The sequence below is a fragment of the Nyctereutes procyonoides genome, unplaced genomic scaffold, assembly GCF_905146905.1.
Source record: "Nyctereutes procyonoides isolate TBG_1078 unplaced genomic scaffold, NYPRO_anot_genome, whole genome shotgun sequence".
Lineage (NCBI taxonomy): Eukaryota > Metazoa > Chordata > Mammalia > Carnivora > Canidae > Nyctereutes > Nyctereutes procyonoides.
Window position 1 is genome coordinate 21,838,700 of NW_026575030.1, and position 25,263 is coordinate 21,863,962.

General features: G+C 54.0%; 1 protein-coding gene and 1 long non-coding RNA gene across 3 annotated transcripts in view; both read left to right on the plus strand.

Moving 5' to 3' along the window:
- ITGB5 (integrin subunit beta 5) overlaps nt 1–17,151 on the plus strand; it is a 110,205-nt gene extending 93,054 nt beyond the window's left edge. For both annotated transcript variants that reach the window (XM_055315950.1, XM_055315949.1), the window contains 5 exons: nt 5,629–5,851; nt 10,609–10,712; nt 14,244–14,363; nt 15,802–15,968; nt 16,613–17,151. In XM_055315950.1, the coding sequence (XP_055171925.1) occupies nt 5,629–5,851; nt 10,609–10,712; nt 14,244–14,363; nt 15,802–15,968; nt 16,613–16,708 (710 nt within the window). In that variant the 3' untranslated portion in view covers nt 16,709–17,151. The remainder of the gene's footprint in view (nt 1–5,628; nt 5,852–10,608; nt 10,713–14,243; nt 14,364–15,801; nt 15,969–16,612) is intronic.
- A 2,154-nt stretch (nt 17,152–19,305) lies between these two features.
- The window catches only part of LOC129503619 (uncharacterized), a 29,824-nt gene continuing 23,866 nt past the window's right edge, over nt 19,306–25,263 (plus strand). Inside the window, exons 1-2 of the long non-coding RNA XR_008663218.1 lie at nt 19,306–19,390; nt 19,879–19,967. This is a non-coding gene — a long non-coding RNA (uncharacterized LOC129503619). The remainder of the gene's footprint in view (nt 19,391–19,878; nt 19,968–25,263) is intronic.

Genomic DNA, 25,263 nt, shown 5'->3' on the forward strand with positions numbered 1-25,263 from the left:
GGGTTTGTGGAAGCTTGAAACCCAGGGATCTTCCCTCCCCTCCCCTCTCCTCACCGCCCACACCCCACCTGCCAACCACGTTGTCCACGGACCGCTTACGGGTCTTTGAAATTCACCTTGTCTACGCCCCCTTGACCACCGTCCGGTCTATCTGCGCTGCCCGCCGCGGGGCGATTGCTGCAAAGCCAGAACGTGCTAACGTTCAGCACCTCGTGGCTGTTTTGCAACGGTCAGAACCTGGGGTGACTCGGGGGGTAGCCGGGGATGGTGGGCCACAAAGTAGAAACGCGGAAGCTGTGCCGTAGGTGATGAGGAGCCGGGGAAGGGCTTTACGCAAGTGTCGCCACATGATTCACAGTTTAGGAAAATGTGGCAGCCACGGGGGACTTGAACATTTATCCTATGTGCTGTTTTAGTTTTTATCACTTAACCATGACTGGATTGTGCTACAGAGGCAGCATATGTATGGTTAAGAATACGGGCTCCAGAGCCAAACAAACGTGGTTTAGCTCCCCGCCCTGACACCTACTTGCCGTGTAGCTTTGGATAAATTACGTGGCCTCATTTGGACTCCCTGTGCCTCATTTTCCATCTCTGAAAATCAAGGTGGTACTCGTACCGTGGCCCAGGGTGTTGGGGAGGGCCGATGAGATTATCCAGGTAAAGCACCTCAAACAATGCCCGGCCCATTATGAGTATCCCGCGAAGTTTCTCGAGGTTAAGAGGTTTTAAAAATGGCTTGGTGTCTCCGTGAAATAAAAAAATCTCTTGGGGTAGCCCGGGTGGCTCAGTGGTTTAGCGCTGCCTTCAGCCCAGAGCTTGCAGTCGCCCCTCTCCCTCCGGCGTCTGCCCTCGGCCCTCCAGACTGGCGAAACCCGGCAGCCACCTAGAATTTGCCCTTCTTGATCTCTCCTTGCCCTTGCCGGGCCTTCCTCTCGTGTCCCTGTTGGCTTCCAGGCCCCTGGTTCTCCTCCCTCCTCTCCAGCAGCTCCTTCCCAGCCGGCTTCGAGGGCACCCCTGCCTCTAAATAGCTGCGATTCTACTTAATAAAAGGAGGGAAGGGGCCACGTCTTGGCCCGCAGCCCACACAAGCGCAGTGTTGCTGATGGAAAGCTATTGAATTCTGTGGAGCTGAAATTCTGTATAAATAGACACATTTACAACTTCCTGTCCATTTAGCCATCAATCATTGTAACAAAGGTAGTGCTAATAATAACTTGCACATGGAGCGAGTCACAGCCTACAAAGTGCTTTCACATGCCCTTCAATAGCCCTCCCTATGTGCAGTGAAAATATTTTTATGTCTGCACAGCATTAAAGGGGCATCATTAAATTCAACTCCCTTTGCCAAGGCGTTGGGGGTAACATTATCAACGAGCTGTGTTTTGCTGAAGGGTCCTTGCTTCGGCCCTCTGGGTGCTGTTAGCCAGGATCATGTCCCCAGCCCCCCCATTTCACTGTACTGGTGATGGGTAAGGTCATTGATCCTTGGGACGGGGCCAAATGACCTCTGTTGTCATAATAACGTGTTCCTAGTGGAGCATTAGGGGAGGCTGAGGGCTGACCAGAGACCTGGGGAATCTCCGTGCGTGCAGGTTGAGGCCCGGCCTAGGATCTGAGACACTTGATTAGGCTAAAGCGTAACCAGACTGACCTGTAGGTTTTGAAGACCTGTATGAGTCACGCGTTTTAAAGGAGACTTGGAAACTTTAAACAAGATGGCAAGTAGTTGTATCTCTCTCTCTCTTTTTTAATATTTTATTTATTCATGAAAGGCAGAGACACAGGCAGAGGGAAAAGCAGGCTCCATGCTGGGAGCCCGGTGCAGGACTCGATCCCAGGACTCCAGGGTCACACCCTGGGCCAAAGGCAGACGCTCAACTGCTGAGCCACCCCAACGCCCCAAGTAGTCGTATCTTATATCGGCTCTTGCCCCATGATAGTCCTGTGCTGAGGACCTTGAGGCCGCGCCAGGGCTCCGTGGATCAGCAGGTGTGCCACAGGCGGGAAGGCAGGCATGCAGCGTGCACCCCGTCTTTGCCGTAGCTGCTCAGGCCGCCGGTGCAGCCACGACACCAGCCCAGGAGCTTGCAGCTGGGGCCCCAGTTCGGCTTGTTGGGACTTGACTTTGGATTTGTCAAATATCTGAGGCCAGAGGCCACATGGACGAGGCTCTCCTGTTGTCCTGCAGCCCCTCAGCAGCACCCCAGGTGCTTGCCCCCCACCTGCCCCGCCCAGGGAGGGGAGCTGGGGCCGCTCATGCTCCGCCCACTTTCTCTAGGTGTCTTGCACTCTGCTTCTTGCCGTGTCCTTGCTGCTCGGGGGTTGTGGGGGGCTTTCTAGAGTGGCTCCTGTCTCTGGTGGTGAGTCCTGTCCCTCTTTTGCCCGTGACCCCCACTTTCTCTACGTGAGCCCTAGATCCGGGGCACACTCAACCTCACTGACCGCTGGCTGGCTCTGGGGGCTCTTGGGTCTGCGTGGCATCAGACGTACCCGACGCCACCCGGCTTATTGCCGGTCCGGTGTCACGGTGGAGGGTACGGAGCAGCGGGCACCTTGCCGGCCTTCTCCGCAAGCAGATCCCATCACTCCCAGGCCCGGGCACCCCGGGGAAGCGAGTTCTCCCCTCCGCACGCTCACGCACACACTTCACCTCAAACCCAGCTCTCCCACAACATAATATCCTACATCTTCTCCAAAGCGTTGGCCCTTTGGAACGCGACGTCGGGTCATACTTGGCTGATGTTTTGCTGCCACGCGCCGGAGCGGGACGGAGAGCCCTAACTTGCCGCAGCAAAGCAGTCCCTCTGGCCTGGGTCCCATCTTGCTGCTTGCAAATACGGCCCTGCCCCTGCCCTTCACTTTTTGTGCTTCTGCTTCGCGGGAAGGTGCGATGTGCAAGCTGTTGCAGCGTGCAGAGCTGTATTCGAAACCTGCCCCGGAAGCACACTCGCTTTGAGCTGCCTTTTGGAAACCGCACTGATGGGTAGACAGAGGGGCGGACAGGAGCTAGAGCCGCGGGTAACCTGCTGCAGTGAGGGCGGCAAGCCCCTGGATGGTCACCGTACAATCCTTGCAATGTGGCTGCAGGTCTGGAAGTTTTCATAATAAGAGGGTAGGGGGAGAATGACCCCCAGCAGTGACCCATTCTTAATTTAAAACAGGCTCTTGGGATCCCTGGGTGGCGCAGCGGTTTGGCGCCTGCCTTTGGCCCAGGGCGCGATCCTGGAGACCCGGGATCGAATCCCACGTCGGGCTCCCGGTGCATGGAGCCTGCCTCTCCCTCTGCCTATGTCTCTGCCCTCTGCCTCTCTCTCTCTCTCTCTCTCTCTCTCTCTCTCTCTCTCTGTGACTATCATAAATAAATAAAAATTAAAAAAAAAAAACGGGCTCTTGAGTGGTACAGCCCTCGAGGCTGGGAGTGAAGGGGTTGTGCAGATTGGAGCCATTGCATCCGCGAAGACTTCCTTCCTGCATGGGGTGGTTTCCTGCCTGCCGCAGCCTGAACCCCGCGCTGCTCATGGGCTGGGTGGCAGGAGGGGTGTGCAGCCTCCGCCGCAGTCAGTCCCCCCCCTCCTGCCCGCCGGCTGGCCACCCCCACCCCTGCCTGGTGTAAGCCTTGAGCAGGGCAGCTGCTCCTCCCTCCTGTGTTGCTTCTTCACATGCCAGCTTCTAGGCAGTTTGCTGCACTCCCAGCCGCCTGCTGAGCTGGGCCTGGCTCTCCTCCCCTCCCCAGAGGGCTGCCTGGGAAGTGGGAGGGCGCTCGGATCTGCTCCCAGCCCCCAGCCCCCCCCCCCCCCCAGGGGAAGCCACAAGGCTGTCTGGCCCCAGGTGCTTGGCACTTGGGAGACTCGGTCTCTCCAGATGGCCTCCCTCCTGCCTACAGATTCTGGGCACCGAGTAGCAAGCGAAGAGGCTCTTTGCAGTTAGGTCCTGACCTCAGTTGTGGGTCACACTCGGTGGTGGTCTCGCAGAAGGTGCTGGGATCCAGCTGCCCGGAGGAAAACGTGAGGCCTCCCCCCACCAGTCTGATGCCCCCCACCCGCCACCTGTCTCCTGCTAGTACATAAGCGGGTGCTCAGCAATGCAGACTTTCGGGTCTTTTCATCTTAGCCTTAGCAAAATAGCTTCGGGAAGGAACACATGCCACCAGAGTAGTACAAGGCAGATTTAGTGAAGTTACGTGCCTTGGGTGGCACTGCTTGCTGCCTGTGTTAGCGCAGAGGGCCAGGCATCCAGGGCCAGGCTCTTGGTCCCCTTGGAAGCTGGTGCTCTTCATGCTTTTCACTGAGCGACACGTTCGCTCACCACACTCACAGGCTTGTCCTCTGAGCCGAGTGAGCCCGTGCCCTTGACACCTGCATGACCTCAGGGGATGCCTGGTCAGTCCCCCCCTTGCAGGCCGGGGAGAGGGCCCCTCCTGTGAAGGACAGACGGCTGGGCGACCCTCAGCTCTCGGTTAGGGCCTCCTCTGCCCTCTTCCCTCCCGAGAGGCAGTGGGTGCTGGAGGTCAGACTCCCTGGTGGGAGCGCTGGCTCTGAGCGTCAGCCAGCCCCTTCATCTCTGTGTCCGGCTACGTCAGCCTTGGGTGAGGATGCCAGCGCTCCCGGCCGTGGGGCACGGTGGTAGGAACTGCTCACGTTTACGCTCTAAAGCCTGGTGTGTGTATATACACCGCCGTCGGGTCAGCCCCCCCCCCCCCACACGCTGCCCTCAGCACCGGCTCCTGAATCCTCCTGCCCTGGGCCACGGGGCTGAGGCCCGAGCGAGAATTTTGCATCACTGCACGCTGGGGCTGTAACAAATTACCACCGAGTCAGGGGCCTTTCACAACCCAGCTGGATCGTGTTCTCTTGAATCCTGGAGGTCAGAGTCTGAAATCGCTTTCGCTGGGCTAAAGTCATGCATGGTGTTGGCAGGGCCCTGCTCCCTCCGGGGTCTGGGGAGGATCTGTTCCCCGCCCTCTCCAGCTTCTCCAGCTACATTCCTCACATTCCTTGGCTCTCCGGCCTCTTCCTCCATCTTCAAAGGCAGCAGCTAGCGTCTGGCTGCTGTTGTCCCATGGCCCCGGCCTTCTGTGATCGGATCTCCCTTTGTCTTCGGTGGACCCTTGTGATGGTATCGAAGCCACTGGGAGAACCCGGGAGATGCTGTTGTCTCCGAATCCTTCACGTAGTCACATCTGCAGTCTCTTTAACCATAGGAGGGGATGCCCACGGGTCCTGGGGATCAGGATGCGGGCATATTTGATGGCCATTCTTCACATGACATCTGAGGCAGGAAGAAGCTCTCTGGGGTCCTGGTCCTGTGGCCAAATGCTGAACCAACTTGGGGCGCTGCCCCAGACCTAGCTGGGGCAGGAAGAAGCTCTCTGGGGTCCTGGTCCTGTGGCCAAATGCTGAACCAACTTGGAGCGCTGCCCCAGACCTAGCTGGGCGACACAGGCCACCTGGCCCCCCGCTGTCAAAGCCAATGGGCACTGGGCCCTTTCTGTCCGCCCAGACACCGCTGGAGGCCCAGCCTCGTTCTGTTGCCTTCCCCGGTGCCTGGCGCACGGCTGGTGCTGGGCACTTGGTCATGTGTTGGTGCAGGCGGGCTCTGATGTGTGTGCTCTGTGTGTCCCTTTAGGCCACGGCGAGTGTCACTGTGGAGAATGCAAGTGCCATGCAGGCTACATTGGGGACAACTGTAACTGCTCCACAGACATCAGCACGTGCCTGGCCAAGGATGGCCAGGTCTGCAGCGACCGTGGGCGCTGTGTGTGTGGCCAGTGCCAGTGCACGGAGCCGGGAGCCTTTGGAGAGACGTGCGAGAAGTGCCCGACCTGCCCAGATGCTTGCAGCACCAAGAGGTAACGGCGCCCTCTCCTCTCCCCCGCGTCTCACCCCAGACCAGGCCCATCATCCAGTCCATCGGCCCCCGGGGCTGGCCAGCCTCTTCCTCCCATCTCCCACATCTTCCCCTGCCCAACCTTGCTGGGGGGCAAAACTCTTATTAACAGTGACTCCATGTCAGCAAAACTGTATATTAAAATAGAGTCTGGGCAGCCCGGATGGCTCAGCGGTTTAGCGCCGCCTTCAGCCCGGGGCCTGATCCTGGAGTCCTGGGATCGAGTCCCATGTCGGGTTCCCTGAGTGGAGCCTGCTTCTCCCTCTGCCTGTGTCTCTGCCTCTCTCTCTCTGCATGTCTCTGATGAATAAATAAAATCTCAAAAAAATTTAAAAAATAAACAATAAAAAGATAGAGTCTTGGGCAGCCCTGGTGGCACAGCAGTTTAGCGCCGCCTCCAGCCCAGGGCCTGATCCTGGAGACCCGGGATTCAGTCCCATGTCAGGCTCCCTACATGGAGCCTGCTTCTCCCTCTGCCTGTGTCTCTGCCCCTCTCTCTCTCTCTCTCTCTCTCTCTCTCTGTCTCTCATGAATAAATAAATAAAGATCTTTAAAAAATAAAATAAAATAAAATAAAATAAAGTAAAATAAAGTCTTTGAGGGGCATCTGGGTGGCTCAGTTGGTTAAGCATCTGACTTTGGCTGAGGTCACGATCTCGGAGTCCTGGGATCGAGCCCTGCATTGGGCTCCCTGCTCAGTGGGCTCCCAGCCTGTTTCTTTTATTCCTCCCTGTCCATGTTCCCACTCTTGCTATTTCTGTCTCTCTCTCTTAAATTAAAAAAAAAAAAAAAGTGTCTTTGGAATGCGGGTTCCATGGGGATTTGGTAAGAAAATAAAAACAGAACAGAAAAACAAGACTGCTATTCCCAAGTGTAGAAGTTAGCAGATTATTGAGTTAAATTATTATTATTATTATTTAAAGATTTTATTTATTCGTGAGAGACACAGAGACACAAGCGGAGGGAGAGGCAGGCTCTATGCAGGGAGCCCGACGCAGGACTCGATCCCAGGACCCCAGGATCATGCCCTGGGCCGAAGGTGGTGCTAAGCCGCTGAGCCACCCGGGCTGCCCTACTGAGTTCAATTAAACTGGTTTTAGTACCAAAATAGTGGCTTCTCAGAGCCTTTCGACTGCTGTTGAGTATTTCAAAAGGGGATTTAGTATGCATCTGTTTTTCAAATGAGCTGGATCCCCCCCCCCCATATTGACATTTCCTAAATAATGTTGCACAGGACACCCGTGTGGCAAATGCTGCTTTGAACAAAACATAATCAGAAGGTAGACTGGACAGGAGGCCGCCTGACCTAGATAAGGCATGCCAGGAGCAGACCACAGTGGCTTTTGAATTTTCTGCTCCATTTGTAGAGATAATGGAACGCGGGCCCCGCGCTGCCGCTGAATGCGGAGATTGTCTGGACAGTGGGCACCAGGCCTCCACTGCCCTGGCCAGGGGGTCCCGGTCCCCACGGTCTGCCCGTCCCCCTCCCACCAGAGGGCAAGTGCGAGGGAGCGAGAGGGATCAAGGAGCTTTGCCGTCAGGAAGGCAAGAGTGACCGTTCCTCTTGAATTTTGCTGGAGAAGCAGCTGTGTCAGCATCCTCCATGCTGAGGGGCCTGCAGGGAGGAAGCGGGCACCGATAATCAGAAACCAGTCGTAACACAGACCTCATTTCTCTGGCTGGGGAACGCAACTGTGCAGTTTTCTTTTTCTTTTCTTTTTTTTGTGTGTGTGTGCAGTTTTCTTTTGGCAGAGCTCCCCTCCACACGTCTGATCCGATCATGGAGGCCTCGCTGCTCTGGAGCCTGCCCTCGCTCAGCAGCGGTGGGTGGCGGGACCCCTGCTGGGGCGATTGCCTCAAACCAGCCAGGCAGGGGTACGAGAGAGCTGGCTGCAGATCCAGAGACCAGATAGGCCCAGATTTTATTGCGTGTAATTGGAGAAGAGCAGGGCAGAGGAAGGGAGAGGAGACACAGATCCCCTTTAGACCTGCGAAGAGTGGAGAAGTCACGGAACCCCGAACCGATTTCCTCCTCCTCCTCCCCGGGGAGGGCGGGTGGGATGCTGGAGCTGGGGCCCAGATAGCTGTGGCCGGGCCGAGTGTGGGATCACACGTTTTAGGGCAGACAGGGGGGCCCCTCCCCAGCTCCGTGGGCCGCAGCTCACAGGTATGTGCCCCCGTCCTTGGGGCCTGTGGAGGGGGGGGGCACCCGAGGACGACACACCTGGAATCAATAAAAGTAGAGAAAGCTGTTTCTCCCCTTCCGCCAGAGCCACAGGCAGCGTAGGTTTGGCGTAGGTCGGTTAGAAGGCCCGACTACCTTCGCGTTAGTCAAAAGGGCACAACCGGGCAGCCCGGGTGGCCCAGCGGCAGTTGGGCACCCGCCTTCAGCCCAGGGCATGACCCCGGGGTCGCAGGATCGAGTCCCACGTCGGGCTTCCTGCGTGGAGCCTGCTTCTCCCTCTGCCTGGGTCTCTGCCTCTTTCTGTGTCTCTCATGAAAAAATAAAATCTTTAAAAAAATAAAAATGGTACAACCACCATCGCTGCAAACATTTAAGGCATCCACTTCCTAGAAGCCCTGGCACTGGGTGATTTATTGCCTGTTCCACGACACCAGAGAGATCAGGAGAGCTGAGGGGCCGTGAGGAAACCACGATCCCCTCTGAATCTTGGGGCCACACCTCACCCTCCATCTCTTTGCTCGGTTGCAAGTGTTTTTTATTTTATTTTTTTATATATTTTTAAATTTTTAAATTTTTAATTTTTTTATTTTTTCTGCAAGTGTTGTTTTAAACAAACCCCCCTCGCTAGTGACAGAGGCCAGTTCCCCGCTCGCTGCTTTGCCAGGAGCCACCAGGTCGCCGACGCCCTGTGTCGTGTCTGTTGTGTCACTTGGCCCTGCGACCTCGGAACAGGCCGCTCCGCTCTCTGGCTCAGACCGAACATCCCTTCACCTTGGCTGAGGTCACACCGGCCTCAGCTGCCTCCAATTAACAGGCCCTCCCACTAAGCCTCTCAGCAGCGTGTGCAGAGGGCCAGCCTTCGAGCACGTGACTCCAGTGTCCCCCCAGCTTCAGCCTGGTGGGCGGGGCCTCCAAGTTAGCCGGAGAATTAGGGAATGTTCTCGGAAGTAGCCCCGTGGTTTAGTGACAAAGCGGCGGTGCAGGTGGAAGGCTCGGGACACCTCTGCTGAGGCAGAAGGTGGCTTGGGGGCCACCTGCAGGGTGTCCATCCGGGCCTTCCTGCCTCCGGCCCAGTCTCCGTGGCCTCCGCCCTGGGCCTCTTCCTGGCCTGGGGAGCGCGGGGGGATGCAAGCGTTACCCACCGGTTTGTACCTCCAGAATGTTTGCAGGAGGCGTTCCCAGGGGAGTGGCATTTGATGGCCGGTTCCAGGGTACAGGGACTCCTGGGGACGTCTTCCTGGCTCTCCCCCGCAGCGCCCGACAGGGGCACTGAGGCTCCCAGGCCCCTGGGCCTCCCCGTCCTCGGACGGGTCCTGATGAGGCGCCGCCGGACTCCCCCGGGGCCCTGGAAATGGAGAAACCGGCCGCAGTCTCAAGGAATTAACAGGGTGCTGACCCTGCTGGCCGCGCAGGTGGTCGTGCATCCTTCGTGGTTTCTTCCAGAAAGCTCTGTGGACAGCCGCGCTGCTGGCCACGGCGGCCCTGGGGGGCCCCCCTGCGCTCCGCACACTTGACTCTCGGGCCCCACCCCAGGCTTCCCCGGGAAGCGGCTGTTTCCAGGGTGCTCTCCTCCTGGCAGGCCCTGGGGCCCCAGCCCACTCCCCCCGGGGCTCCGTTTGGGCTCCCCCATCCCACCCCCTGCTCAGCGGGGAGCCTGCTCCTCCCTCTCCCTGTGCCTGCTGCCGCCCTCCACCTGCTCGGGCTCTCTCTCTCCTTCTCAGATAAGTAAATAAAATCTTAAGAAAAGAAAAAATGAACTGTGCACCTGAGATGGGAAGAGAGGGGCTCCAAGGGTCTCTTTTTGCTCCTAACCCACTTTCTCCGGAGGAGCCTGTCACCCTGGCGCCTCTACCAGAGTCTGGTGTAGACCAACTCACAGGAGGGAGAAGGGGCACCAACCCGAGGGGCTCCCGGGCGCCGGTTCACGGGCCTCACGGTGAACCTGCTCCAGAGGGGGGGATCCCAGGGCTGTAGTCAGGCCCTGGCCGCAGTATTTTCTGGAAAGCCCCCTGCCCTGGGAGAGTCTAATATGTAGGAGGCTTGAGGGCCCTGCCCTGGCGGTGATCCCCCAGTGGGGATCTTGGGAGCTGGGGCAACGTGGTGTATACATCAAGCCCCGGCCAGTGGGGTGTGAGGACCCCTGTGCAAGGGCCAGAACACTGCTTTTTAATCACTCTGAGGTTTCCTGCTTGGGGCAGACTCCTCGCCGGCGTCTGATGCAGCAGACTGCACCCGAGTTTGACTCCTAATGTCAGAAATTGAAAGGTCTCCAACCTGCAACTTGACGTGTAGACCAGACATGCCTCTAAGCTGACACATGTTCCTCCAAGGACCCTCTGGCTTCCCATATAACGGCAGTCAGGGGCCAGCAAAAACATTGGCTGAGGCCAAAAATCTGAAGATAGGGCGAAGTTAGAGCCTTCAGGGGCCCAGACCTGGAAGGACGGCGGGCCACGCACCCCTGGGGGCTCCGTCACTGGCAGGGAACTACCGCTCGGCATCTAACCCCCGCATTTATCACCTCTCTTCCAAAGGGACTGCGTCGAGTGCTTGCTGCTTCACTCGGGGGGTCCGGCTGAGAACCAGACCTGCCACAGCCTGTGCAAGGATGAGGTGGTCACACGGGTGGACACCATCGGTGAGTGTGCCCGCGTGGCCCTGGGCAACCGTCCCCTTTTATATCTTGGCAGACGCCTCAAGGCTTCCCCACAGTGGGGACGATTCGTGGTCGGGGCGGCCTGGGGGCAGGACGTGGGGGGAGCAGGGCTGTTCGAGCCTTGAGTTAGGAAGCACAGCGTTAGGGACTTGGGTGCCAGTGCTAGGCTGTCTGCGGTGCAAGACCTTCATCACAGGTGTGCATCGCTGGCATCCGGCCCTTGCCTGGCCACAGGTCTCAGGCTCTCTGAGAAGCCAGTATGTCAGGACAGGTCGTGTTAGCTGCTGTAACGAACCAACCCCGGACCGCGGTGAGTCAGCAAAATCTAGGTCATCCATTGCCAGGCCGCTGCAGACATTGCTGGTTGACAAGGCCTTCCGTGAGGCCATTCAGGAACCAGGCCCTCCCACTGCGAAGGTTCCACCCTCCTCGAGGTCCCTGGAACCCTCCCCGCTCATCAGCACATGGGGAGGACAGCGAGGGATCACGTGAGACGCCTATACGGGCCAGGCCTGGAAGGGGTGCCTGCGACTCCCACCTGCATTTGTCTGGCCAGAACTCAGCCGCCTGGCCACACTGACCTGCAGGGGTCACGGGAAATGTAGTCAAGTTCTGTGCCCAGGAGGCGGGGAAACCATGTTTGATGAACAACTGCCTGGTCTTTGCCACATTTGGGCTCAGCCTGGTGCGGCTGTCACGATGCCGCAAGGCGTAGAAGGGGCCGAGCTCTCGTGGGGCCCGGGTTGCACCTTGGCCCGGCGGCCGGCATCTGTTCCTGCAGCTCTCCCCCGTGCCTTGGTCCGTCCCTCTGGCCCCGCAGCTTGCATTTGAGGCTTCTTCTCATTCTAACCACTCCCGTTTGATGCCATTCATCCGTCCCTGTGCCTTTGCCCCTGGACAAGTGGCTCCAAGCCCATTTCTGGGCGAGCGCCCCAGGGAGGCTCAGACCGAGGTGCACAGACCTTTGCTCCCCACCGTCTCTGGGCCACCTCCGGCCCTCTTCTAGCACAGCCACTGCTCTCCTGGCCGAGGGGTTTTTAAGGGTAAGGGATGCAGTCGCCTACCTTAGCCCTCGATGCACACGCGGGCTTTGGAACGGGTCTGGCAGCTGTACTGACCCCGATCCAAGTGGCCCTGGGTCGGAACCCTCATGCGTGCTGGTGGTGATGCAAAATGGGCCACTACTTTGGGAAATGCCCTGGAAGTTCCCCCCCAAATTCAATAGGGTCTCCACACAGTTCAGTAATACCACTCCTGGGTAGGTACACAGGAGACCTGAAAACACGCCAGCAAAACCCTGAGGAGGCTTGCGGCAGCGTTGTCCCTAAGAGTCAGGTATTAGAAACCACCCGGATGTACGGGAACTGGCAAACAGGCACAGTGTCCCGACACGCGCTGCCGTGGGACGGATCTTGCAAGCATCCCGCTGTGTGGGAGAAGCCAAACAGGTGCAGGACTCCTACGGTGGGACCCCATCCACGTGAAATGTCCAGAATAGGCAAAGCACAGAGGCAGAAAGTCGATGGGCGGTTGGCAGGGCCTGGGGAGGGAAGGGGATCGAGACCGACTGCTAACGGGAAGGGTTTCTCTTGCGGGTGATGGGAGTGTTCTGGAATTAGATGGTGAGAAGAGTCACACAACATTGTGAATATACTAGAATGACGGACGTGTACGCCTCAGACGGTGAGGGAGAAACAAGCCTGTACCACGGAAGGGCTTCTGCCTCTGAGGCTCCCTTGCTGGCAGCCCTGCCCGCTGCCCCTGCCCTCGGCTGCCCAGCCTCCCGTCTTGGCCCTGACGCGCCGCCTGCAGAGGCGTCCTTGCTCCTGCCCCCTTGGTGTTGTCCAGCCACTGTGGCCCGGTCCTGGCTCCTGAGTACGTGGAGCCCTGCGCTGCGCCGAGCCTTGCTCATTGGGCGCCTACTGCGCACCGGGGCTTGGGCGAGTCCAGGGGAGCCAGCTGGGAGCCTGCGGAGTCTGGTCTCCTGCCACCCTCCTGCCGCTGCCTCTGCTTGCGACTGAGGGCCTGGCTCGCGGCAGGTTCTGCTCACAGACCTGGGGCAGGGGCCCCGCCTAGGCACGACTGGCAGGAGGGACAAGCCCCCAGGGATGTGCCCGCTCTGGAGCAGCCACCGCCGGCCCCTCCGTGAGAAGGTGTCTGCTCAGAGTCGCTGTTTACCCTTTCCGTCCTGCTCCTGGGCCTTGTTCATGCGCCATATGCTCACACTCACCCAGTCCAGGCCTTCAAATTTGATAACCACACTAATTTGTCTGATTCTAGGTTAAAACTCCTTTGAGGGGGCAGCCCCGGTGTCGCAGAGGTTTAGCACCACCTGCAGCTGGGTGTGTGATCCTGGAGACCTGGGATCAAGTCTCATGTCGGGCTCCTTGCATGGAGCCTGCTTCTTCCTCTGCCTCTCTCTCTCTGAATAAATAAATAAATAAATCTTAAAAAAAATAAAATAAAACTCCTTTGAGTGGTAGGGCTGCCAAGGCCAGAGGTGAAAGGCATTTCGCGCCGTAACCTCAGCCCACTGGCCGTTGCTGCGATGTCCCCTCCCCTTCCCCGGCCCCCTTGCCCTCCTGTTGATCAGTCTCTTTCCCAAAGAAGCATTGGAGTGCCGGTGACACCTGGACGGGCTTGTGCCTCCATCGTGTGGGGGTGACAGCGGTGTGGGGCCCGGCGGGGAGTGCTGCAGGTGATGGCTGGGTGGGCCCGGCCCCTGCGCTAGCAGTCCCCGCACTGGCCTGCTGCATCTGTGGGTGCAGGCAGCACAGCAGGTGCCAGCCCTTGTCCAAATGTCCTCATCCCCCTTGGTCCTTGTGGTCCTCTAGGCTAGCATGGAGCTGCTGACGCTTGCCTGCTGCAGCCGGCTCACAGCCAACCTGGACTCCGCCGTGAGCCCTTGCCCCGGCCTCACAGGCCCCAGGGTGGCTCCTTCTTTTCTGTGTTGCTTTAACTTTCAGAGCAATCCCCCTTGCCAGCCTCACCCCCAGGCTTAATGCCAGCACCTCCTTCTGCTTCACATCACTCCCACCCGACACCTCGGACTGTTTGAAGAGCCCCTCTCTTGCATCCCCAGGGAGGCCTCGCACCTCAGGGCATTCATGTCCCCAGAGCTACCCAGACTCTGTGCTGGGGCTGCTGCATTCCTGACGTGAGAAACCTGAGCTCATCTGTAAAGGTCCAACCTCCCCTTTAGGCCTCTCTGCACCCCTTTCCTTTTTTTTTTTTTAACGATTTTATTTATTTATTCATGAGAAACCCAGAGAGAGAGAGAGAGGCAGAGACACAGGCAGAGGGAGAAGCAGGCTCCATGCAGGGAGCTCGACGTGGGACTTGATCCCGGGTCTCCAGGATCAGGCCCCGTGCTGAAGGCGGCGCTAAACCGCTGAGACACCCGGGTTGCCCTGCACCCCCTTTCGTAACTGAGGTGCTCGGCTCCCCGCCTGTGCATCACCATCAGCACGCCGGGTTGCTCAGGGCAGACATTTCTGTTTGGTTTTCTTCCAGTGAAAGATGACCAAGAGGCCGTGCTTTGCTTCTACAAAACCGCCAAGGACTGTGTCATGATGTTCACCTACACAGAGCTCCCGAGCGGGAAGTCCAACCTGACAGTCCTCAAGGAGCCAGGTGGGTACAGGCCGGCTCTGCTCCCCGGGGAGCTCAGCTTCTGACACCTTCCCCTGCTCCGGGCTTGTCGCCGTTCTGTCCTCACTGCCTTTCCAAACTCCAGAGACAGGAGGGTCATCATTTCTCATAAATTCCAGGATCTGGGGTGTCGGGGTGGCTCAGCGGTTGAGCATCTGCCTTTGGCTCAGGGCGTGACCCCGGGGTCCTGGGATCAAGTCCCTCGTCGGGCTCCCTGCATGGAGCCTGCTTCTCCCTCTGCCTGTGTCTCTGCTTCTCTCTGTGTCTCTCATGAATAAATAACTAAAATCTTAAAAAAAAAAAGAGAGAGATTGAGACCAGGATGTAAGGCGGCCCCTACCCAGCTCTGAGAGTTTGGAAGAAAGGAGGGCATACGCCTGGGGACCCACTGCTGGGTGGGCTCGGGGGGCATGGTCTGCAGGCAAGGAGACGGAGCATTGGGGTAAAAGAGGCCACGGCACAAGCCTGAGCTGCGCGGCTGACGACGGGGAGCAGCTGCAGGGTCTGCAGAGTGTGTGCCTGCGGGCGTGGATGGTCCAGGCTCCCCTCAGGGACATCTGGGTCCGCACCCAGCTGCAGTGCTTACCGGCCCGAGAAGGGTTAGACAGCCGTGCTCGGCTCCCGGGCCACCGAGGAGGTCAGGCCTCAATGGTGCCATTGATGATGCCGCCTCATGCCTTGGACCTAGGGAATCCGAGTTTCTAGTGTGACCCCTTTCATTTTTCTCCAGAAGGGGCTCAGGGTGAGGAGAAAAAGATTTGCTCCCTTCAATTTCCAGCATTGCAAACTGTTTTTCCAAATTGAGCCAGACCACATAATGTGCCCTCTCGGGGCCAGCGGCGGAGGGACCAGCCCAGGACGCATGCCTGCAAGAATGAGGCTTTGTCTTCAAGTGCTGGCTTTGCGGTTCTTTGAAAATAAGCACATTTGCTCCAAAAGGGCCCCACTAAGGGCTTACAAACGTTGGCTGGCCCCCAGCCCAGCCCTTGTGGATGCGGCTCCGGGAGGCCTCCTGCTTGCGCAGTCTGCTCCTGACACCATTTACAGGGAGGCTGCGGCCCATCCAGTCCGGAGGAGGAGCACTGGCGCGAGGGGAGGTGCTGCTGAGCACACGCTGCATGCGGCCGCCAAGGGTCTGGTCTGCTTGTTGCCGCATGGAGACCCGCTGTGTGGTTTGCAACAGGCGCCGTCCCTCCTGGACGCTTCCTTTGTGCGCGTTGGAGAACACCTCTGGCCCCCTGTCCACCAGGTCTTCCAGAAGCAATGGGAGGACCTAAGCGAGAAGAGAGGAAAGGCATTTGGTAGAGAGCGCCCCTGTCGCACCAGTTAGGTCCCAGGTGGGGTGGGGTGGGGTGGGGCCGGCACGCGCCGTCGTGCTATCCTGGTGGCTTTGCTCACTCTGACTCCTGGTCCCCTCCAGAGTGTGGGACTGCTCCCGACGCCACAACCATCCTCCTGGCCGTGGTTGGGAGCATCCTCCTGATTGGGATTGCGCTCCTGGCCATCTGGAAGCTGCTGGTCACCATCCATGATCGGAGAGAGTTTGCAAAGTTCCAGAGCGAGCGATCCAGGGCCCGCTATGAAATGGTAAGCCGAGGGGATGCTGGAAGTAGGAAAAAGAGGTCAAGCTCAGAGGCGTGGTTGAGGTCACACAAGCTTTAAGGCCCGCTACCATCTTTGCCATTCAAAGCAAAGAAACGAAACCCGAGAGGTGCCGTGCGTCCCGTTCCAGCTGCTGAGAACGCACGGCCCCCCACAGACCCAGCTCAGGACACTCACGGGCCAGTGGCACGTGGCGCAGCCTGGGCAGGAAGCATCTGGATGGCCCCAGGGAGCCCACAGACTCAGCAGAGGACCTCAGGTTCTTAGTCTGTTGCAGCATCCGTTTGCACGAGTCTTGCCTCCCAGGCCAAACGTATGCCCCACCCTAGAGACTGAGTACAGTGAGCCCCCCTGAATCCACAGGAAGTTTCTGTTAAGGTTGGAAGGGACTTCAGGGATGGGCTGCTCCAGCCCCTCGTTTCAGGGGTGAAGAGGAGAAGCTCCAGGACCGGGAGGGTCTTTCCCAGGGCAGGGCCAGGCCTGTGGCACGGGGCGGTCACCCCCCACCCCCTGCACGCTCAGGCCGCTGCCGTCTGGGGTGACCGACCAGGGAAGGGCCTCTAACCCTGAGCGGTGTCCGTTCAGACGAATGGATGCAAACACGTCCTCTTGCCTTGTGTGTTCTGTAGGCTTCCAACCCTCTGTACAGAAAGCCCATCTCCACACACTCCGTGGACTTCACCTTCAACAAGTTCAACAAATCCTACAATGGCACAGTGGACTGAGAGCCCCTTCTCGGAGGGCCAGAGGGGGCTGACGACAGTCAGAGACCGGTATGCCTGGCATGGCCACTCGACTGGATCGTGGCCCCCGAGAGGGACAAGCGCACACGCCTTCCCGTGAGCCCAGGGGCCAGGAGCCCACTCCCCGCACCGGGAGGCAGCCCGTGTGCCACCTGGCCGCTGGGCCACAGCCACACCAGGCGGCCACCCCTCCGAGCCCGGGAAAAGGCCCGGGACCGCGCCGCTCTCCGCTTTCCGCACCACATCCAGCGCGTCGTCTCCGGACACTGCTGGGAGCCCAGGCCGCCTCTCCCTTCCAGGAGGGCCGAGCCTCCAGGCTGCCCAGAGGAGAAGGCTCTTGGGGAGCGTCGGAGTGTTTAAAACCAACACACGCCCTGGCTTTTGTGTTGATCATTTTTATATGAAATAAAAAGATCGTGCATTTATGGTATTGTTCTGATTACTGCAAATGGTCTGCCTGGTATCTGTCCTTGCACAGGGGTGTGGGTGATGGGATCGTGGAGATAGATGCCTGCCGAGGGCGTGGAGCTGCAAATGCCAGTTTCCCAACTCTGTCCGTGTTGGTTTAGTACTTTTGTAATGAAAGGGGGAAAGTTTGGGATTGAAAGTAAAGATTCAAACCAAAAGAGTGTGTGTTTGCCTGATATTCTCTGTGGCGTGCGTATTCCTGTCCAAAGTGGTCCTACGGTGCCCCCGTGGCGGGTGGAAAGGACTGTGTCCTTCCTCAGGGACCCAACAAGCCAGTCCACTGTCCCAGACCTGGGTGCCTGTGCCTTTGGATCCTTCCGGGTATGGGGTAAAGGGCGAGCCCAGCCCTAGAGGCTGGGAACGACCCCACCGGCCTGCCTGCCCGGCCGCAGGTGCCAAGGCTGGAAATGCATCCTGCGCACGAAGAAAGATGGGATGGGACTTCCGCCCACGGGCACTTTCTACATGGAGAACAGTTCCCTTCCAGCGCCTCCCCCAGTCAACCCCGGTATCCCAACGAGGCCCAGAGCCCAAAGCCTACTTCAGTGTTTCTTCCTGCAGGTTCCTGAGGTCCCCTCGGGTTCCCCTGAGACTGAAGGGCCCCGACCAATTCTCTGATCCTGCCCCCCAACCTCATGAGAGGCAAGTGTGAGGGAGGGGCAGTCACTCGCCCAGGGACCAGGGTGTGAGCTGATGACAAACGGGCTAGGCCGGGTCTCCGCCAGCCGCCACGCCGGCCTCCTGGCGCCTGTGCACTCCTGCAGCATCTCTTTCCCTGATCAGTTTTTCTGCTCTTGGCATCACGTCAAGGCATTTGGCTTTCATTCCAAAAAAAGTTTTTTTTTTCTTTTTTTTTTTTTAAGTTTTTTTTCATTTCAAATTTATCTGTCCTCAGCCTTGGACCGATGTCCCTTACTTCACTTTGGCGAACACCGAGACAAGGGCCTGCCTGTAAATAAGGCCTCTCACCTGCGACCAATACGACAGATTCATGCCTCAAAGCCTTTATTGTAGTGGAGGCACCTGGGTGGCTCAGACGGCTCGGGTCATGACCCCGGGGCCCGGGGATCCCCAGGCCCTGTGGTCAGGCTGCATCGGGCTCCCTGCTCAGCGGGGAGGCTGCCTCTCTCTCTCTCCCTCAAATAAATAAAACCTTAAACAAACCCTGACCTTGACTGTAATAAAGCGAAATGTAAATAAATATATAAAATGGATCAACTCGTGGCTTTGAGGCTAAATTGAGAAAAATACGGTTTTGGAAGAAACTGGTTTTCTCTTCTGTTTAATTGTGGGTTTCCTGGAGACAAATCATTTACTTGTTGAAAGTCTTTTATTCGGGGATCCCTGGGTGGCTCAGCAGTTTAGCATCTGCCTTCAGCCCAGGGTGTGATCCTGGAGACCCTGGATCGAGTCCCACGTCGGGCTCCCTGCGTGGAGCCTGCTTCTCCCTCTGCCTGTGTCTCTGCCTCTCTCTCTCTCTCTCTCTCTCATGAATAAATAAATAAAATCTTAAAAATAAAAAAAGAAAGGACAGCTGGGGGCTGTTTGCCTTTGTAATTCATCTATAGCGACTTAATATACGGGTCTCCAAATGGTACTTACTTTAATTGATTTTAAACGACTTTTTCTAATTGCAAAAGGAAGACATGGACAAGATGGGAAACAGAGGTATCCTAAAGACAGAATCTTTCTCATCATACCAAGCAGGGTAACCACTCTAGCTTTTTGTGTATGGCTTCAGTCTCGTTTTTTTTTTTTCTATGAATATATATGTAATTTTGACCAAATTAGGATTTGTCGGACTGTCGCTCTCCTTAAAAGGACCAAGACCTTATTTGACTAGTTCTTTGTCAAACTAAAGGAAAAGCTACTCCTTTGGGGGGAAGAGATGGGCTTTTAAAATCTGTTGAATTAGGATCCAAGCTTGAGGTCGATTGTCAAGAAACTCTTGGGATAGATTTCAGGTAACAGCAAACAGATGGGGAGGAGGGAGGCGGGGAAGGACCTTTCTCTCCATGGAGGATCACCTGGTAACTGGGTAGCTCCTCCCTCTCTGCGAGGGCTGCCAGGTGCAGGCTCCCCGCCAGCTTCTGGAAAGGCGCCTGGGCCTCCAGCCACCAGCAGGCTTGGTGACGCTGCAAGGGGCAGTGGAGGGCGGGAGGAGGCTGACAGAGCTCAGCTACAACCCCGGAGGAGGTGAGGGGTGGACCCACGTGTCTGAGGCGCCGAGGGGCCCGGGACGTGGGTGCTGAGCTGTGCTGGAAACGCCACGGGCAGGGCGCGTGGGGCAGTGAGGCCTTCTGGGCCCTCCGTGTGGCCGGGGGCTGGGGAGGCCTCCTTCTGCCCCCCCCACCCCCGGCTTCAGTCCCCCGCAGCTCAGGGCCCCCAGCATCAGGCCCCAGACACTTGGGGGAGGGTGGGAAGGGCCCGGAGTGAGGCGGGGAGAGCCCTGTCTGCGGCACCCTCCTGGGCTCCCACGGTCCCCCCTGCTGAGCTCGCTGCTCTGGGGCCCTGGGTGAGAAGGTCTTCAGATCCAGTTCCTTTCTCTAAAGAGCTCAGTGCTGGCAAGTTCTGCTCCTTTTGTCATGTGATGGGGCCTGTAGGATGGGGTCTGTCTGGGTATCTCAATGGTCAGGACGCTGGGACCTAAATGCAACAAGCCCTCACCCTTTCCCTCCACACAGGATTTTGGGATCCCTCTGACCCTGTCCTGCTCTGTCACTTCTTCACTGTAAGGGCCTCCAGTTTTGTTGCAGAAGGTCACATCCAAACTGTAAGTAACCCTAAACCCCAACCTTCGAGGATAGGGGGCTACTTAACCTCTCTGTGTTGTGGGCCCTTCCAGCATTCTGGTAAATGCTACCGACCCCTTGTCAGAATAATGCATGTAAGTGTGTAAATGTAAACATAACCAAAAAGTCTGAACCTAAGATTCGCCATCTTAGTTTGACTCCAGGAACACCCTAGAAGGCCTGTCAGTTAAAGCTTTGTGGGTCGGCTTAGAATAGCAAACCCCTGAATTGAAAAGCAGCCCCCCCCCCCCCCACCGCCCGCATTGGACCTCACAATAGGCCCACCTGATGCTCAAGGAAGGCATTTCCGTGTTTTTACAAAGGATGACCTTGAGGTCAGCCACCCTGAGGGGTGTGAGGGCTGACAAGGGAGACCCCAGCTCAGGGCCCCCTGCTCTGGTTTGATGCTCTTTCCTCCACACCGCACCTCCTCCCGGAGACGTGACTGTTGGCTTCTTATCCCAGAGCTCACGTGTAGGGGTAGTCACATGGTGCTTGCCTGTCTTTGTCGGACTTCTCCTAGCACAAAACTCTCTAGGTCCCTCCGTGTGGTTTTAGCGGCAACGTCCCATTCTTTTTTATGGCCGAGCAATATTCTATTGTATATACCTATGGGCATGTGTGCACATGTGCGCGCACATCCCGTCGCCTTTATCCATTCATCTGTCCGTGGGTACCTGGATTGGCGTCTGTAACTTGGCTATTGTAAACAATGCAGGACGTTTCCTTAGATAGACACCCACCCAAGGCATTTTTTTCATGGAGGAAACTCTACCCTGTTTTGCACAGTGGCCACACCGGTTTATATTCCTACCACTGTAGGTAGGGGTCACTTTTCTCCACATTCTCAGCACACTTGTTATTTCTTGTTTTTCTGATTCTACCCAGTATGACAGGAACGAGGTGACATCTCGTTGTAGTTTTTTTTTTCGTTGTATTTTTGACTCGCATTTCCCCGATGATGAGTGATGTTGAGCACCTTCTCGTGTGTCTGTGGGCCGCCTGTAGGTCTTCTTTGGAGAAATGTTTATTTCAGGCTTCTGCTCACTTTTTAATCAGTTGGTTGTTTTTCTTGGTTTTGAGCTGTTTGAGGTCTTTATATATTTTGGATATTAACCCCTTATGAGATGTATCATTTGCAGATGTCTTCTCACATTCTGTAGGTTGCCTTTTTTTTTTTCTTTTTCTTTTTTTTTTTTTTTTTTTTGCCTTTTCATTTTGTGATGGTTTCCCTTACGGTGCAAAAGCTTTTTATTTTGGTGTAGGCTCAATAGTTCACATTTGCTTTTGTTTTTTTTCCTTTGCCCAAGGAAACATCCATAAATAGGTTGCTAAGGACAGTGTCCAAGAGATTACTACCTATGGTTTTTTTTCTAGCAGTTTTATGGTTTCTGGCCTCACATTTAGGTTTTTAATCCATTTTGAGTTTATTTTTGTATACGGTAGAACATGTGATGCCTCTAGCTTTGTTCTTTCTCAGGATTGCTTTGGGTATTTGGGGTCCTTTGTGGTTTCACATAAATTTTAGCATTTTGATAAAACTTTGGTATTTTGACAGGGATTGCATTAATTTGTAGGTTGCTTTGGGTAGTAGGAAAATTATAATGATTCTTCCAAACCATGAACATGTAATATCTTTTCATTTATTTGTGTCATCTTTAGCTTCTTTCATCAGTGTCTTTCAAAGTACAGGACTTTCACTTCCTTGGTTAAATTTATTCCTAGGTGTTTAATTTTGGGGAGTGCAATTGTAAATAGGATTGTTTTCTTAGTTTCTCCTTCCGCTACTTCATTATTAGTGTATAGAAATGCAACAGCTTTCTGTATATTAATTTTGTATCCTTCAGCCTTACCGAATTCCTTTATTCTAATAGTTTTTTTCTGGTGGAGTTTTTAGGTTTTCTACATACAGTATCATCATCTGCAGAGAGTTACAGTTTTATTTCTTCCTTGCCATTTTGGATGACTTTTATTTCTTGTCTGATCACTGCAGCTAGGACTTCCAGTACTAGTGTTGAGTAAGAGTGGGGAGGGTGGACATCCTTGTCTTGTTCCTGGTCTTAGAGGAAAAGCTTTCCATTTATCAACATTGAGTATGATGTTAGCTATATGTTTTTCATATATAGCCTTTGTTATGTTGAAGTATGTCCCCACTAAACCCATTTTCTTGAGAATTTTATCATGAATGGATGTATTTTGTCGAGTGCTCTTCTGCATCTACTGAGATGATCACTTTTTTTTATCCTTCCTCTTGTTAATGTGATATCTCATGTTGATGGATTTATGCATACTGAACCACTCTTGCATTGGAATAAATCGCACTTGATCATGGTGAATGATATTTTTAAAATAGTGTTGAATTCATTTTGCTGATATTTTGTTGAGAATTTTGCATCTATTTTCATTGGTTTTTGGTTTGGGGTTGTTTTTGTTATTTTTGGTAGTGTCTTTGACTTTGGTGTCTGGGTAATGCTGACCTCACAGAATGAATTTTTCCTTCTTCTGTTTTTTGAAATACTTTGAGAAGAATAGGTATTAACTCTTCTTTAAATGTTTGGTAGAGGGATCCCTGGGTGGCTCAGCAGTTTAGCGCCTGCCTTGGGCCCAGGGCGTAATCCTGGAGTCCCAGGATCGAGTCCCACATCGTGTTCCCTGCATGAAGCCTGCTTCTCCCTCTGCCTCTGTCTCTGTGTGTCTCTTATGAATGAATGAATGAATGAATAAAATTTAAAAAAAAAATAAATGTTTGGTAGAATTTACCTGTGAAGCCATTTGGTCCTGGGCTTTTGTTTGTTGGAACTTTTATGATTATGGATTCAATTTCATTATTAGTAATAAGTTTATTTAAATTCTTTAGGGGCATCTGGGTGGCTTAGTCAGTTAAGCATCTGCCTTCAGCTCAGGTCATGATCTCAAGGTTCTGGGATTGAGCCCTGAGTCGGGCTACCTTCTTCGTGGGGAGTCTGTTTTTCCTCCTGCTCCCTCTGCTTGTGCTCCCTCCCTCTCTCTCTCTCAAGCAAATAAATGCAATTTCTTTAATATATATATATATTTTTAATTTTTATTTTTATACTTATATACATATTATATATATGTAATATATATATATATTATATATATATTTTTTTTTTATTTCTTCCTGATTCAATTTTGGAAGATGGTATGTTTCTAGGAATTTCATCCATTTCTTTAGGGGGTCCAATTTATGGCATACTATTTTTTTGTAGCAGTCTCTTATAATCTTGTGTATTTCTGTGGTGTCACATTTATTATTTCTTCTCCATTTCTGATTTTGAACCCTCTTTTTTTCTTTTGTGATGAGTCTAAATAAAAGTTTACTGAGTTTTGTTTATCTTTTCAAATAACCAGCTCTTCGTTTCATTGTTTTTTTTGGTCTCTATTTTATGTATTTATGTTCTAATATTTATTATTTTTTTACTTCTATTAGCCTCGGGCTTTGTTCTTATTTTTCTAGTTCTTTTAGGTATAAGGTTAGGTCGTTTGAAATTGTTTCTTGAGGTAGGCCTATATCACTATAAACTTCCCTCTTAGAACTTCTTTTGCTAGGCAGCCCCTGTAGCACAGTGGTTTAGCACCACCTGCAGCCTGGTGTGATCCTGGAGGCCCGGGATTGAGTCCCACGTTGGGCTCTCCCTCTGCCTGTGTCTCTGCCCCCCCCCCCCGGGTGTCTCTATGAATAAATAAATAAAATCTTAAAAAAAAAGAACTACTTTTGCTATGTCCCAAAGATTTTGGACTACCATGTTTTGTCTATATGACTTTTTTTTACATTCTTTTTGATTTCTTCCTTGACACAATCATTGTTTATTAGCATGTTGTTTACCCTCCATATGTGTTTTTCCCAGATTTTTCTTGCAATTGATCTCTAGTTTCATAGTCATTGTGGCTGGAGAAGATGCTTGACATGACCTAAAACTTAAATTTATTGACACTTGTTTTGTGGCATAACCTGATCTATTCTGGATAATGTTCCATGTGCACTTGAAAAGAATGTGTATTCTGATGTTTTTGGATGGAATGTCCTATGTAGGTTAGGTCCATCTAGTCTGATGTGTTATTCAAGGATATTCTTGCCTTATTAATTTTCTATCCGGATGATGTATCCATTGATATAAGCGGGGTGTTAAAGTCCCCTACTATTATCATACTTTTGTCAATTTCTCCCTTTATGTTCATTAATGTTTACTTCATGTATTTAGGTGCTCCTAGGTTGGATGCAAAGATATTCACAATTGTTATGTCCTCTTGTTGGATTGATCCTTTTATCATTATGTAGTGCCCTTGTCTATTGTTACAATCTGTTTTAAAGTTTATTTTGTCTGACACAGGTATTACTACCCTGACTCCCTGTGCCCTCACCTCCCACCTTCCATTTGCATGTGTATTTTCACCCCTTCACTTACAGTCTGTACGTGTCTTTAGATCTGAAGTAAGTCTCTTATAGGCAGCATACAGATATACCATATTATTTTTTTATCCATTCAGTCATCCTTTGTCTTTTGATTGGAGCATTTGGTCCCTTTACATTTTTTTTTTAAAGTTTTTTTTTTTAATTTTTTTTATTTATTTATGATAGTCACACACAGAGAGAGAGAGAGGCAGAGACACAGGCAGAGGGAGAAGCAGGCTCCATACACCGGGAGCCCGACATGGGATTCGATCCCGGGTCTCCAGGATCGCGCCCCGGGCCAAAGGCAGGCGCCAAACCGCTGCGCCACCCAGGGATCCCTCCCTTTACATTTAAAGTAATTATTGATAGGTGTATATTTATTGCTATTTTGTTCATTGTCTTCAAGTTGTTTTTGTAGCTCTTCTCTATTCCTTTCTTTATCTTTGCTCTCTTCCCCTGTAGTTTGATGGCTTATGTTAGTGTTTTGCTTGCATTCCTTTCTCTTTATTTTAATGTGTCAACTACAGGGAGTTATGTTTGTTTCTTTAAGTAGGCTCCATGCTCAGTGTGGATCCAAATGTGAGCTCACAACCCCAAGATCAAGATTTGAACTGAGATCAAAAGTCAGGGTGCCTGGGTGGCCCAGTTGGTTAAGCATCCAATTACAGGTTTTCGATCTGTGGTTTCCATTGGGTTCATACACAGCATCTTTTTTTTTTTAAGATTTTATTTATTTATTCATCAAAGAAAAAGGGGGGGGGCGGTACAGACACAAGCAGAGGGAGAAGCAGGCTCCATGCAGGGAGCCTGATGTGGGATTCGATCCCAGGACTCCAGGATCACACCCTGGGCTGAAGGCAGGCGCC